Raw genomic sequence first — 17237 nt, 5'->3', positions numbered from 1 at the left:
AGTTTAAATTTATTATGGCGTTATGTAAACCTGAGAACCACTATTGTTCTAAACATTGTAAACCCAAATCTATAGTTATAATTTTAAGGCATGTCTACTTCGTCACAAAATAATCTGTAAACTTATCCAATTTTTGGCAACGTTTTTCATTGGATAGGTAAGCAATAATGAATAAATACAATTTTTATAATGTATAATTTTTATTTTATGTGTATAATGTATATGTATATATAGTATATATTATACATGTAATTCTATTTTTTTTTAATTATTTCTTTTTCTTCTTTTCAAAAAATAACGTAATAATGACATGACCACCAAAAGTAACTTAAATTTAAATAAGTAAAATATAACCGTGTTATATCCTGAGAAGATTAAATGAGGGATTTTCCGACAAGGCTATATTCACCGAGAAGTACGGAATAGATGTTCATCGTCGAAAATAACCAAGGTATAACCACGTGTTTACTAACATACCTTTGATTACAGTTTTTTTTCTCTATTTGTATTATAATTTTTTTCAATTTAAAATCTGAGGGCAGATTTTAAGTGGCGAGGGGGGTAACTGTAACGATTCGCAGTTTACTGACTCGTCATTTATGTCGCACTCGGCGAATTTGCTTAGGTAAACAGAAAACAGGAACGTAGAGTACGAGCCTATATATTATTGGCATAGCAGCCAGTCGAGTTTTGAACCGTGAAATAGAGACTATACATCAGTCTACTATAGTCATATTTACAATATTATTAAACGTAATTAATTGATTAACTTTAAGTATATAATAACGTACCTAATAGTTAAATTATAATAATTCAATATTGTTCAACTCGTACTCCGCTACTCCTGTTATCTTCAATATACTACCCTTAAGAACAGGGTTACTCAGGTGATAGTGTATTTTATTGGTTATAATATTATAATTATTTTAGTCTTGAATAAAACATTGTATTCGTTGCTATATCGTGTTAATTGTGTTAGTCTATGAACGCAGGTCATAAGTTTCTAGGACCTGTAAAATATAACTCAGAAAACTTTATTTATATCAATTCAACAACCCGGATCTAAGGACCGGTTCGTGTAGTGGGAATAGCCAACCAACTACTCCTTAACTGGATAGAGTTAGGTATAAATATCGACAGCCACTGGGTTTGACAAGCCGAGGAGGTGTGTTGCAATTTGGTGGAGGCGCCGGGCAAATATTTAACAAATATTTAATCCCCCATAATTGTTCATAATTACTAGCACAATTATATCAATTTTGGTACTTATCAAGGAACAGTTTGCGTCTTTGTTTGTTTAATGACAATATTTAATTTGGAATCCACATTATTTATTATTTTCAAAAATTTTAATTTAAACAATATAGTATAATTATAAAAATCTATTTTTTTTTTAGCAAATGTTTAAGTATTATTTTAAAAGAGCGGGTAATAATCAAACCATTCATATTTCTCAACGTACTTGGTCAATTTTAAGCTTAGATAAGTCTATAGATGTCTGTAGTTTAACGCCAAACGTATGTAGATCTTATATTAAAACAGTTAAGTATTCAGAGATCGCTGAAGCTTTTTCTCAGTGTAGGAATATAAAATTACCCAGTGACGTTATAGAAATCGCTAAACTTGACTTTGGAATTCTTTTTTCGTTAGAACTTCCAAGTAAACTCAAAAAAGAAGAATTTACACAGAAGTCGTTAGAGGAAATGATTGAATTACTTTCTGTACCTAAATCCTTGTACCTTTATTATTTTTTATCTAAAGACGATCTAATACAAATTTTACGATTTTTAAATAACGGAATTTTCAAAAATATCGAAACCGTAGAATTACGACTTTTAGTAGATCTATTTTAAACAAAATCAAAGTGGAGGGACGATAACGATAGTGATCCAGATTTTATACCTAAACCTTTTAATATGAGCGGAGATCACTGTTATAACGCGTTCAAAAAAGAGGGATACTGATTTAGTTGACCCAATTAATATTAACGATAAACTAGGAATTTTCAAGATGTCCAAACCAATTTTTTTAAACCCGAATTTTATAGTGGCGAACCAGACGAATGTGTCAACGAATTTATTGAAAATTATAATTTGATATCTGTGGCTAATGAGTGGTCTGATGATAAAAAAATAATGTATCTCCCAATATATCTCAAAAAAAGCGCAAAGGCATTCTATCAAAATTATATCATAAATAATCCTACACCAACATGGAGTCATTTTGAACTAGCACTCAAGGAATATTTCATTTCACCGGGGAGGACCAGAATGCTTAAAGCAAAATTAACAAACAGAAAATTAAAATTAACCGAAACAGTTTCGCAATTTCTAGCGGATTTTCAATTATTAGCCCATAAAGTTAACCCTAAAATGACGGACACGGAAAAAATAGATTTAATATTGGAAGCGCTCCCACCCGATTTTTATAACCCAGTCGCATTAATGAATAATAATACACTCTCGGACTTACAAAAAAATTTGCGTAAGGTAGAATCAGCAAAAGCAACGATAAATGAACGGAATAACACTCATAATTTTGATGCTCTTAAAGCAGAAATAGAATCTTTAAATCAAAAACTGGTAGAACAAAATGCTTTTGTTGCTAATCAATTATCATATAATAATAATGGCTATACAAATAATAATCGCAATAATTTTAAAAGATATAATTATAATAACAATAATAACAATAAATATCAAAATTATAATACAAATAGAGAAAGAAACTTTAACGACTCAAATAATTTTAAGAATAATAAATTTGATAGAAATAATTATTACCAGTCAAATGGAAACTTTAATGGTAAACAACATTTTAATAACAGGCAGTTCGCGGGTAATCAAAATCGTAACACAGGTTTTAAAAATAATAATAATTTTCAACAACCACATACCATGAATAATGTTAATAAAAGTAAATTTTATAATTCACTACACCAAAATTATGATAATAAAAAGTTTAATTATTCAAATCAGCATTTTAAGCCAGATAATAATATGAATAATCATAATCAATCAAATCACTTACCCGAAAACACCAACCAAGGCCCTTACTCGGGTCAAAATAATGATCCATCGAATAAAAAAACATTTAATAATCAAATAAACATTTAAGTCATGAGGTAGACATTAGGCTATCTCCTGACAATTTTATGAAAAATCCTAATTTTGACGCACTTCAAAATTCAAATGAAAAGAATGCCGAACAGATTTCTAGCTGTACTGAGAATGTTAACGAGGTACCTATTCCAGCTATTAGATTAGAAGTAGTTGGATTTATAAATAATGAAGAAACCCCTTTCATATTAGATTCAGGTGCAACTATTTCTGTTATTAACATCGAACAAGTTCAAATAAAAAATGCCTTTATCGATACAAAAAATGTTAGAGTTCATACAGCTAATGGCTCGATTCTAAAAGTAGAAGGAAAAATGGATATTAATATACTATTTCACAATTTAATTTTCCCAATACAGTTTGTATTAGTTTCTAATCTTGCTGGACCAGCGTTACTTGGTACAGATTTTTTGAGTAAATATAGAGTACAATTAGATTTTTTTTAATAAAGAAATAGTTATGTACAAAAATATAAATAATAAAGTAAAATTTAAAATTGGAGCTAAAAATGATATTTTAAATAGTTGTGAAATTGTAGACGATAGTTTTAAACAACATAAAGAATCTACAGAAACTAAGGAAAATAAAATCAAAGTAAATACTAGAAATACCAAAGTAAATAATTCAATTTTAAACGAGCAAAATGATAATATTATACTGTTAGAAAAATTAGCTAAACAAGTTCATGACCCTTATGAAGAGTGGGGGGATTATAATAAAAATATTAAAGAAAAACATTTTGAAATAAACAATGTAACTCTATGTGAAACAGATAAAATTGTTAATAGTAATAAAATAAATGATACTTATGAAACACTAAATAAACCAATAACTGCTTTAGCTTCAAAGTTCGTTAAGCTTGAGAACGTACCATCGGATGGTAATTGTGGTATACACACACTAGTTAAAATTTTAAATAATGAACAAATAAATGTAAATTTTAAACAAATCACAGACTTGTTAAAATTAACAAAATATAAAATGCCAATATGGTTAGAAGCCGAAGATTTAGCAGCTGTCACAAATCATTATAATTTAAACTTGATAGTAATACAAGAAACACCAACTAGCGATAATAATTTCACAGCGTTAGCATATTATAAACCTGGGAGAAAATATGTATCTAGGTGAAGTAGATACGGAACCTATTGAAATAAAATTAACGGACATTACACCAGTAAATTTGAGAAATTTTAAATTAAGTCTTTCAGAAATTAAAGAAATCGAAAAACAAACTAAGGAATTATTAGAAGCCGGTATAATTGAACATTCATTGAGTCCATATTCATCACCTGTATTTCTCGTACCGAAAGGACAGCCACAAGGCACAAAAAATAAAACTGCCTCAGAATATAGAATGGTCTTAGATTATAGGCGCGTAAATGAAAAAACTCATAAAGAAGCATTTCCTTTACCCATCATACAAAATATTTATGACACACTGGCAGGAAACAAATATTTTTCTTGTTTGGACGCAATGTCAGGTTTTCACCAATTAAAATTACATGAAAATTCTAAAGAGATTACGAGTTTTTCAACGTCAACGGGACATTACCAATTTACTCGCTTACCTTTTGGCTTAACTAATGCACCTCAACAATTTCAAAAAGTAATAAATAAAATTATGGCAGGATTAAATTATCGAATTAATTGTTGCTATCTAGATGACTGTGTATGTTTCGGTAAAACATTTGAAGAACATTTAAATGCACTTGAAATGACGTTTGAACGACTATTAAAATATAGATTAAAATTGAAAGTATCAAAATGTAAATTTGGATATAGGTACCGAACTAAAATTGCTAGGAAACATTATTAATGGTCACGGAATAAAACCCACACAAGAAGGCTTGTTAGCAATAAAACAATTTCCCTCTCCAACTACTATTAAACAACTTCGTAGTTTTCTTGGATTAGCAAATTATTTCCGTAAATTCATCCCAAATTTCAGTAAGGTAGCACACCCACTCACAGAATTGACTAAAGGAACATTTAAAACAAAAAAATCTCCAATAAACTGGACAAATTTACACGAAACTGCGTTTAAAGATTTAAAAGATAAGCTCACCAATGAACCAGTACTGGCTCATTTCGACGATAACGCAGAAATAATATTAGTAACCGACGGTTCAAAGAAAGGCTTGGGGGCTATTTTGCAACAGCAAAATGAAAATAAAGAAATACATCCCGTCTCATATGCTTCAAAAAAATTAAATTCCGCTCAAAACAATTACTCTGCACTAGAATTAGAAATGGCCGCACTGTATTTCGGATGTACACACTTTCGGCAGTATCTCCATGGTAGACATTTTATTGTATGAACTGACCATACAAATTTAATACAATTACAAACTATAAAATCTGAATCAATAATATTGAATAGGTTAAGAACTAAATTAATAGGTTTTGATTTTAAAATAATTTATAAAAAAGGCATATTTAATCAGGCAGCAGACTTTTTGTCACGATACCCCATCATAACACCACAAACAAATTATGGTAACGACTCCGAAATATCTGTCAATTTAGTAAAACCGACATTGAAATTAGATAATATAGTTGAATACAAGGTTTTTCTAGAAAAAAACTCAACTGGGGACATATTTAATTTTAATTTTAAAGAAATTGAATGTGATTTATTTGACGATTTTTTTAATAACACATATCATTTAGTACATTGTGTATCGAAAGACCTAACTATGAATAAAGGAATTGCACTAAAGTTTAAACAAAAGTACGGCAAAATAAACAAATTAAAAAAGGAGACATCTTATTCCTTAAATTTAAAAATCAATATATAATTTATTTAATAACTAAAACAAAATATCACAAAAAACCTACTTATGAAATGCTTTTTGAAATTTTAAAAAAATTAAAGGAATTTTGCATTACGCATAAATTAAATAATTTAGCTATGCCACGAATTGCGTGTGGTTTAGACAAATTAAATTGGCGAATAATTTCTAATATGATAAAATTTATTTTTAATGACACGGATATCAAAATAAGTGTCGCAATACATGATCCAAATACAAATATTGTTTCATTAATTGAACCAGTTAATATAAAAATCCTGCAAGCACAGGACAATTATTTAAAAAATATAATAACTGCTTTAGAAAACCCCGAATTAATTGATATAAAATGGCAAAAAAATGCAAAATCTTATATTTTACATAATAAAAACGGATTGATTTACTATAAACAAATAATTAAAGGCGTTCCTAAGTTAGTACTAGCGATTCCAATAGTACTTTCCAAAGAAGTAATAAAACATTTTCATGATAATAAAATGTCAGGAGCACACTTCGGAGTTCACAAAGTTTATAATAAAATTAGAACTAGATACCATTGGCCGTTGATGCACAAACAAATAAAAGCATATGTTACTTCCTGTATTCATTGTCAGAAACGTAAACCTGATAAATCAGCACAGGTAGGAAAAATGCGTACGTACCCAGTAGAAAGTGGAATACCCTTTTCGGATGTAACAATCGATTATGTTGGTCCCTTAATGATTTCGAGAGGATTTAAATATATATTAGTAGCGACCTGTAGAGTAACAAAATATTGCGTAGCAAAAGCTTGTAGAAATGCAGATGCTAAAACTACAACCGCATTTTTATTAGATTTAATTCTGTCTTATGGAGCTATGAAAGTAGTTAGATCAGACAATGGTACCCATTTCACTGCCAAAGTAATTTCCGACATGTTAACTATTTTAAATATTAAGAAAACAGAAGGTATTGCATATAGACCAACAAGTCAAGGAGGGGTAGAAAAACAAAATCAGGTAATAGTTGACATGATAGCCCCGTACATGCAAGATAATGAGAAATGGTCCGATGTATTAAAAATAGTATTACACGCATATAATTCAGCAATACATTATTCGACAGGATATTCTCCATTTTATTTACTTCACGGTTACGAACCTAGTTCAATTTTTGACATTGCAGTAATCCCTAATTCATTAGAGCACTCAGTTATCGAAGAATTAAATAAATTACAGAGAGTTCGTGACACTATACCGGAGATATTAAAAAAAGCTTTTGAGAATCAAAAAATAAATATAGATAAAAATAAATCAGACATAGATTTTAAAGTAGGCGAACAGGTCTTAGTAAAAATACCAGTACGTAAACATAAATTTTCCGATAGATATGATGGACCATATCCTATAATAAAGAAATTAAATACAAATTCATATTTAATAAAATTACCTAAGAATGGTAAATTAGTAGATGTGCCAATTCATGTACAACAAATAAAAAAATTTATCGATAAAAGACACCCAACGCATAGTACGTATTATTATTCATAATAAAAAAAAAGAGAAACCCGATATCAGCATAAATAAGGCGATTTCATTATTATACCTATATTGTATTATTGCATATTACATACAGATTAGTCTCACGACAACCGTCAATCACTTGTTTTTACATTTTCAGTATGGGAATATTTATTAAAAAAAATTTTTAAAAATTATATGGTAAATTTCATTCATTGTTATAGTAATATAACATTTTATTGCAAATTTATACGTTGTAAATAATAAATTGTAGGGTATTATAGTTATACACATTATCATAAAATATATAAAAAAATAAATGCAGAAGTTATTTTTTAGAGACTGCAACAACCCAACCAATACGTAGACGTCAAAAAAGTTATTTAGATGCACCAGTTTAAAAATAAAAAAAAAATTATAAAAATATTAGAAATAAATGCAGAATGTACTTTTAGGGGCTAAACTAGCCCAAACATTACAAATACGTCTAGTAAATCATTTAGTCGCACTCGTTTAAAGAATAAATAATTACATAGTATTTAAATGATACAATAAAAATATAATACATAATATATTCTACAATAGCCTATGTATAATGAAAGTAAAATCAGTGGTAATTAAAGAAATAAAAAAAAAAAACTTAATGTGCAAGAGATGCGTTGTTTGTGTGCCCTTATTTATACGAAGACCTATAATTAATAAACTTACTTAAAAGTTTTTCAAATTATTCAAAAATTGTTATGACTTCATTAAAAGTATAATAAGTATCAGAGTTTAGGCATTATAATAAATCAATTTTTATTACGTTCAAAAAAAAATTTATTTGTTAGATATTTAAATTCTAGAAAGAGACCTTGTGAGTCGGCATTTCATAATGTGTCCACATTGACCCCACCTAGAACAATCTCTTATCAAGTATTTCAAACATGGATAGATATGAAAATTGAGAAAAATATATCTTAATGACCTAAACTATATACATTCAAAAATATATATTTTTGATGAAATTTATTTATACGCATATATAAAATGACCAAAAGCGTTAAATATTACGATGCTAAATTTGTGTTTCCTTATTCTTGTCATATATTACAAGGAAAGACATAATTTTTATGATAAAGTAGGTAAAATTTTTTACTACTAGCAGTTATACCAAAAAAGGCAAAGTATTAGCCAATTTATGAATAAATTTATTCTTATAAATACTTACGTTTGAAATATGAAAACCAAGTATTTAAACGTTATAAAGCGCAAATTTTGATACAGAACGAAATAGGTATACTATATTATTTTAATTATACTTATTTTAAATGAAACTATAAACATCTATTACTTTCATTAAAGGAATTATGGTCAAGACAAAAATTTATCGATAATTATGAGGCACACATCAGACCACTTCGACGTTGTTTTAGATACTAAATAAAACTAAATTTGAATAGGATTTCAAAGTGTTTTTTTCATTATAACAAACAAAGAGGCTAATTTTGTTACTTTTGTTCCCTGTTTCCAATTGGATATAACATAGCACAAAACGTATGCATGGGTTATTGATGAATGAATGATGACGATGTTAATAATATTTTTGATATAATAAAATATACACTGTATACTAATCATAGATGATTTCAGAATGAGTAGCAAAACAAGAGCAATGATTTACGATGTTATGAATGACATTCTTAAACAGCTGTTTTAACGGCTCTACAGTAATGACGTTTTCTTTATACTTTTATTATATACTTGATATTTTTTTTTTACTAACAAATAGTTTTAATTTATTATGGCGTTATGTAAACCTGAGAACCACTATTGTTCTAAACATTGTAAACCCAAATCTATAGTTATAATTTTAAGGCATGTCTACTTCGTCACAAAATAATCTGTAAACTTATCCAATTTTTGGCAACGTTTTTCATTGGATAGGTAAGCAATAATGAATAAATACAATTTTTATAATGTATAATTTTTATTTTATGTGTATAATGTATATGTATATATAGTATATATTATACATGTAATTCTATTTTTTTTTAATTATTTCTTTTTCTTCTTTTCAAAAAATAACGTAATAATGACATGACCACCAAAAGTAACTTAAATTTAAATAAGTAAAATATAACCGTGTTATATCCTGAGAAGATTAAATGAGGGATTTTCCGACAAGGCTATATTCACCGAGAAGTACGGAATAGATGTTCATCGTCGAAAATAACCAAGGTATAACCACGTGTTTACTAACATACCTTTGATTACAGTTTTTTTTTTTTTTTACAAATTTTTTTCAATTTAAAATCTGAGGGCAGATTTTAAGTGGCGAGGGGGGTAACTGTAACGATTCGCAGTTTACTGACTCGTCATTTATGTCGCACTCGGCGAATTTGCTTAGGTAAACAGAAAACAGGAACGTAGAGTACGAGCCTATATATTATTGGCATAGCAGCCAGTCGAGTTTTGAACCGTGAAATAGAGACTATACATCAGTCTACTATAGTCATATTTACAATATTATTAAACGTAATTAATTGATTAACTTTAAGTATATAATAACGTACCTAATAGTTAAATTATAATAATTCAATATTGTTCAACTCGTACTCCGCTACTCCTGTTATCTTCAATATACTACCCTTAAGAACAGGGTTACTCAGGTGATAGTGTATTTTATTGGTTATAATATTATAATTATTTTAGTCTTGAATAAAACATTGTATTCGTTGCTATATCGTGTTAATTGTGTTAGTCTATGAACGCAGGTCATAAGTTTCTAGGACCTGTAAAATATAACTCAGAAAACTTTATTTATATCAATTCAACAACCCGGATCTAAGGACCGGTTCGTGTAGTGGGAATAGCCAACCAACTACTCCTTAACTGGATAGAGTTAGGTATAAATATCGACAGCCACTGGGTTTGACAAGCCGAGGAGGTGTGTTGCAATTTGGTGGAGGCGCCGGGCAAATATTTAACAAATATTTAATCCCCCATAATTGTTCATAATTACTAGCACAATTATATCGATTTTGGTACTTATCAGGGAACAGTTTGCGTCTTTGTTTGTTTAATGACAATATTTAATTTGAAATCCTTAATATTAACGATAGACTAGAAATTTTCAACATGTCCAAACCAATTTTTTTTAAACCCGAATTTTATAGTGGCGAACCAGACGAATGTGTCAACGAATTTATTGAAAATTATAATTTGATATCTGTGGCTAATGAGTGGTCTGATGATAAAAAAATAATGTATCTCCCAATATATCTCAAAAAAAGCGCAAAGGCATTCTATCAAAATTATATCATAAATAATCCTACACCAACATGGAGTCATTTTGAACTAGCACTCAAGGAATATTTCATTTCACCGGGGAGGACCAGAATGCTTAAAGCAAAATTAACAAACAGAAAATTAAAATTAACCGAAACAGTTTCGCAATTTCTAGCGGATTTTCAATTATTAGCCCATAAAGTTAACCCTAAAATGACGGACACGGAAAAAATTGATTTAATATTGGAAGCGCTCCCACCCGATTTTTATAACCCAGTCGCATTAATGAATAATAATACACTCTCGGACTTACAAAAAAATTTGCGTAAGGTAGAATCAGCAAAAGCAACGATAAATGAACGGAATAACACTCATAATTTTGATGCTCTTAAAGCAGAAATAGAATCTTTAAATCAAAAACTGGTAGAACAAAATGCTTTTGTTGCTAATCAATTATCATATAATAATAATGGCTATACAAATAATAATCGCAATAATTTTAAAAGATATAATTATAATAACAATAATAACAATAAATATCAAAATTATAATACAAATAGAGAAAGAAACTTTAACGACTCAAATAATTTTAAGAATAATAAATTTGATAGAAATAATTATTACCAGTCAAATGGAAACTTTAATGGTAAACAACATTTTAATAACAGGCAGTTCGCGGGTAATCAAAATCGTAACACAGGTTTTAAAAATAATAATAATTTTCAACAACCACATACCATGAATAATGTTAATAAAAGTAAATTTTATAATTCACTACACCAAAATTATGATAATAAAAAGTTTAATTATTCAAATCAGCATTTTAAGCCAGATAATAATATGAATAATCATAATCAATCAAATCACTTACCCGAAAACACCAACCAAGGCCCTTACTCGGGTCAAAATAATGATCCATCGAATAAAAAAACATTTAATAATCAAAAAAACATTTAAGTCATGAGGTAGACATTAGGCTATCTCCTGACAATTTTATGAAAAATCCTAATTTTGACGCACTTAAAAATTCAAATGAAAAGAATGCCGAACAGATTTCTAGCTGTACTGAGAATGTTAACGAGGTACCTTTTCCAGCTATTAGATTAGAAGTAGTTGGATTTATAAATAATAAAGAAACCCCTTTCATATTAGATTCAGGTGCAACTATTTCTGTTATTAACATCAAACAAGTTCAAATAAAAAATGCCTTTATCGATACAAAAAATGTTAGAGTTCATACAGCTAATGGCTCGATTCTAAAAGTAGAAGGAAAAATGGATATTAATATACTATTTCACAATTTAATTTTCCCAATACAGTTTGTATTAGTTTCTAATCTTGCTGGACCGGCGTTACTTGGTACAGATTTTTTGAGTAAATATAGAGTACAATTAGATTTTTTTAATAAAGAAATAGTTATGTACAAAAATATAAATAATAAAGTAAAATTTAAAATTGGAGCTAAAAATGATATTTTAAATAGTTGTGAAATTGTAGACGATAGTTTTAAACAACATAAAGAATCTACAGAAACTAAGGAAAATAAAATCAAAGTAAATACTAGAAATACCAAAGTAAATAATTCAATTTTAAACGAGCCAAATGATAATATTATACTGTTAGAAAAATTAGCTAAACAAGTTCATGACCCTTATGAAGAGTGGGGGGATTATAATAAAAATATTAAAGAAAAACATTTTGAAATAAACAATGTAACTCTATGTGAAACAGATAAAATTGTTAATAGTAATAAAATAAATGATACTTATGAAACACTAAATAAATCAATAACTGCTTTAGCTTCAAAGTTCGTTAAGCTTGAGAACGTACCATCGGATGGTAATTGTGGTATACACACACTAGTTAAAATTTTAAATAATGAACAAATAAATGTAAATTTTAAACAAATCACAGACTTGTTAAAATTAACAAAATATAAAATGCCAATATGGTTAGAAGCCGAAGATTTAGCAGCTGTCACAAATCATTATAATTTAAACTTGATAGTAATACAAGAAACACCAACTAGCGATAATAATTTCACAGCGTTAGCATATTATAAACCTGGGAGAAAATATGTATCTGTTTTTTATAATTTAAATCACTGGACGCCGGGGGTCCTTTCAAACGAAATTAATACCACTGTTATAAACTCCATTGTTGTCTACGATTTACCATCACTAAAATCACGACACAGCATTTTACAATCTCGTTACAAATGTAATGACATATTGGGAGGTGAGAATATTTATAATATATCTAATAATGCTGATATTATGCAAAATAATAACCGCCCGATAGTCCAGACATAACGTGTGAACATTTTGATATTAACCCAGACTTAACAACTCAGCAAAAAGGCGAGTTAATACAATTATTAAATAAATATAAAAATATTTTTTCACAATCTAAATGGGATCTAGGTGAAGTAGATACGGAACCTATTGAAATAAAATTAACGGACAATACACCAGTAAATTTGAGAAATTTTAAATTAAGTCTTTCAGAAATTAAAGAAATCGAAAAACAAACTAAGGAATTATTAGAAGCCGGTATAATTGAACATTCATTGAGTCCATATTCATCACCTGTATTTCTCGTACCGAAAGGACAGCCACAAGGCACAAAAAATAAAACTGCCTCAGAATATAGGATGGTCTTAGATTATAGGCGCGTAAATGAAAAAACTCATAAAGAAGCATTTCCTTTACCCATCATACAAAATATTTATGACACACTGGCAGGAAACAAATATTTTTCTTGTTTGGACGCAATGTCAGGTTTTCACCAATTAAAATTACATGAAAATTCTAAAGAGATTACGAGTTTTTCAACGTCAACGGGACATTACCAATTTACTCGCTTACCTTTTGGCTTAACTAATGCACCTCAAAAATTTCAAAAAGTAATAAATAAAATTATGGCAGGATTAAATTATCGAATTAATTGTTGCTATCTAGATGACTGTGTATGTTTCGGTAAAACATTTGAAGAACATTTAAATGCACTTGAAATGACGTTTGAACGGCTATTAAAATATAGATTAAAATTGAAAGTATCAAAATGTAAATTTGGATATACCGAACTAAAATTGCTAGGAAACATTATTAATGGTCACGGAATAAAACCCACACAAGAAGGCTTGTTAGCAATAAAACAATTTCCCTCTCCAACTACTATTAAACAACTTCGTAGTTTTCTTGGATTAGCAAATTATTTCCGTAAATTCATCCCAAATTTCAGTAAGGTAGCACACCCACTCACAGAATTGACTAAAGGAACATTTAAAACAAAAAAATCTCCAATAAACTGGACAAATTTACACGAAACTGCGTTTAAAGATTTAAAAGATAAGCTCACCAATGAACCAGTACTGGCTCATTTTGACGATAACGCAGAAATAATATTAGTAACCGACGGTTCAAGAAAGGCTTGGGGGCTATTTTGCAACAGCAAAATGAAAATAAAGAAATACATCCCGTCTCATATGCTTCAAAAAAATTAAATCCCGCTCAAAACAATTACTCTGCACTAGAATTAGAAATGGCCGCACTGTATTTCGGATGTACACACTTTCGGCAGTATCTCCATGGTAGACATTTTATTGTATGGACTGACCATAAAAATTTAATACAATTACAAACTATAAAATCTGAATCAATAATATTGAATAGGTTAAGAACTAAATTAATAGGTTTTGATTTTAAAATAATTTATAAAAAAGGCATATTTAATCAGGCAGCAGACTTTTTGTCACGATACCCCATCATAACACCACAAACAAATTATGGTAACGACTCCGAAATATCTGTCAATTTAGTAAAACCGACATTGAAATTAGATAATATAGTTGAATACAAGGTTTTTCTAGAAAAAAACTCAACTGAGGACATATTTAATTTTAATTTTAAAGAAATTGAATGTGATTTATTTGACCATTTTTTTAATAACACATATCATTTAGTACATTGTGTATCGGAAGACCTAACTATGAATAAAGGAATTGCACTAAAGTTTAAACAAAAGTACGGCAAAATAAACAAATTAAAAACACAAAAAAAAGGAGACATCTTATTCCTTAAATTTAAAAATCAATATATAATTTATTTAATAACTAAAACAAAATATCACGAAAAACCTACTTATGAAATGCTTTTTGAAATTTTAAAAAAATTAAAGGAATTTTGCATTACGCATAAATTAAATAATTTAGCTATGCCACGAATTGCGTGTGGTTTAGACAAATTAAATTGGCGAATAATTTCTAATATGATAAAATTTATTTTTAATGACACGGATATCAAAATAAGTGTCGCAATACATGATCCAAATACAAATATTGTTTCGTTAATTGAACCAGTTAATATAAAAATCCTGCAAGTACAGGACAATTATTTAAAAAATATAATAACTGCTTTAGAAAACCCCGAATTAATTGATATAAAATGGCAAAAAAATGCAAAATCTTATATTTTACATAATAAAAACGGATTGATTTACTATAAACAAATAATTAAAGGCGTTCCTAAGTTAGTACTAGCGATTCCAATAGTACTTTCCAAAGAAGTAATAAAACATTTTCATGATAATAAAATGTCAGGAGCACACTTAGGAGTTCACAAAGTTTATAATAAAATTAGAACTAGATACCATTGGCCGTTGATGCACAAACAAATAAAAGCATATGTTACTTCCTGTATTCATTGTCAGAAACGTAAACCTGATAAATCAGCACAGGTAGGAAAAATGCGTACGTACCCAGTAGAAAGTGGAATACCCTTTTCGGATGTAACAATCGATTATGTTGGTCCCTTAATGATTTCGAGAGGATTCAAATATATATTAGTAGCGACCTGTAGAGTAACAAAATATTGCGTAGCAAAAGCTTGTAGAAATGCAGATGCTAAAACTACAACCGCATTTTTATTAGATTTAATTCTGTCTTATGGAGCTATGAAAGTAGTTAGATCAGACAATGGTACCCATTTCACTGCCAAAGTAATTTCCGACATGTTAACTATTTTAAATATTAAGAAAACAGAAGGTATTGCATATAGACCAACAAGTCAAGGAGGGGTAGAAAAACAAAATCAGGTAATAGTTGACATGATAGCCCCGTACATGCAAGATAATGAGAAATGGTCCGATGTATTAAAAATAGTATTACACGCATATAATTCAGCAATACATTATTCGACAGGATATTCTCCATTTTATTTACTTCACGGTTACGAACCTAGTTCAATTTTTGACATTGCAGTAATGGGCCCACAAAGCCCAGAAAGAATAAATAATTTTCTTGATTTTTCAAAACTACTGACTATTTCCTTAAACTTTATGGACACGTATTTAATTTATACTATATATATCCCTCTGTGTGAGTTAGATAGTTATGTTATATATCACATAACACCATTTCCAGTACCCATAAAAAATAATAATTATATTTTTATTAAACCATCGAACGAGTATTTGGCAATAAGTCAGGACAATGAAAAATTCGTAATTTTTACGCACCAAGATTATTTGATGTGTAGGCACTCTTTAGATATAACAATATGTAACCCACATAATATAATAATCAGAAACACCCATGATACTTGTGAAGTTCAATTATTCATTGACCCTTTAAATTTACCAGTTTCTTGTGACGTAAGGCACATAAAAACTTCAATAACATTCTATAAAAAACTAATCTTAAAAAATTCTTGGATATATGCATCAGATCAATTAAATACTGTAACATTAGTATGCCCAGATAATAGTAAAATACTAAAACTATTTGGAACAGGGATCCTATCAATAAACGAAGCTTGCTATGTAACAACCCCTACAACAGTTTTAAAACCAAATAATTGTTATGCTAATATGACGACAAATATAGACTTTGTACCACAATTTCACTTAACAAATGTGTCTACAAACTTAATAAATAAAATTAATAAAATACAAGAACCACAAATAACTATACCGGTATTAAAGACGATAGACAACCAATTAGGTATCTGATATATCAAAATCTTCCAATTCATTAGACTCTGTAATAAACATGTTAGAAATACAAGAAGAAAGTTTAAGAAAGGAAACATATTTAACTACTCATAATTATTCATTATACGCTGTAATAATAATTGTAGGGTATATAGTTATACACATTATCATAAAATATATAAAAAATAAATGCAGAAGTTATTTTTTAGAGACTGCAACAACCCAACCAATACGTAGACGTCAAAAAAGTTATTTAGATGCACCAGTTTAAAAATAAAAAAAAAAATTATAAAAATATTAGAAATAAATGCAGAATGTACTTTTAGGGGCTAAACTAGCCCAAACATTACAAATACGTCAAGTAAATCATTTAGTCGCACTCGTTTAAAGAATAAATAATTACATAGTATTTAAATGATACAATAAAAATATAATACATAATATATTCTACAATAGCCTATGTATAATGAAAGTAAAATCAGTGGTAATTAAAGAAATAAAAAAAAAAAAAAAAACTTAATGTGCAAGAGATGCGTTGTTTGTGTGCCCTTATTTATACGAAG

The 17237-nt window shown here is 28.5% G+C and overlaps 1 protein-coding gene across 1 annotated transcript; it reads left to right on the top strand.

The window, feature by feature from the left end:
- Positions 1–1936: 1936 nt before the first annotated feature.
- On the top strand, positions 1937–11662 carry LOC115034727 (GATA zinc finger domain-containing protein 14-like). The gene is made up of 2 exons (XM_029492121.1): positions 1937–2010; positions 10534–11662. The coding sequence occupies exon 2, from the start codon at positions 10534–10536 to the stop codon at positions 11638–11640; it is 1107 nt and encodes a 368-aa protein (XP_029347981.1). The 5' UTR covers positions 1937–2010; the 3' UTR covers positions 11641–11662.
- The last annotated feature ends 5575 nt before the right edge of the window (positions 11663–17237 follow it).

The sequence above is a fragment of the Acyrthosiphon pisum genome, unplaced genomic scaffold (assembly GCF_005508785.2).
Source record: "Acyrthosiphon pisum isolate AL4f unplaced genomic scaffold, pea_aphid_22Mar2018_4r6ur Scaffold_20905;HRSCAF=22491, whole genome shotgun sequence".
Taxonomy (NCBI): Eukaryota; Metazoa; Arthropoda; class Insecta; order Hemiptera; family Aphididae; genus Acyrthosiphon; species Acyrthosiphon pisum.
This window is presented reverse-complemented; position numbering and strand designations above follow the sequence as displayed.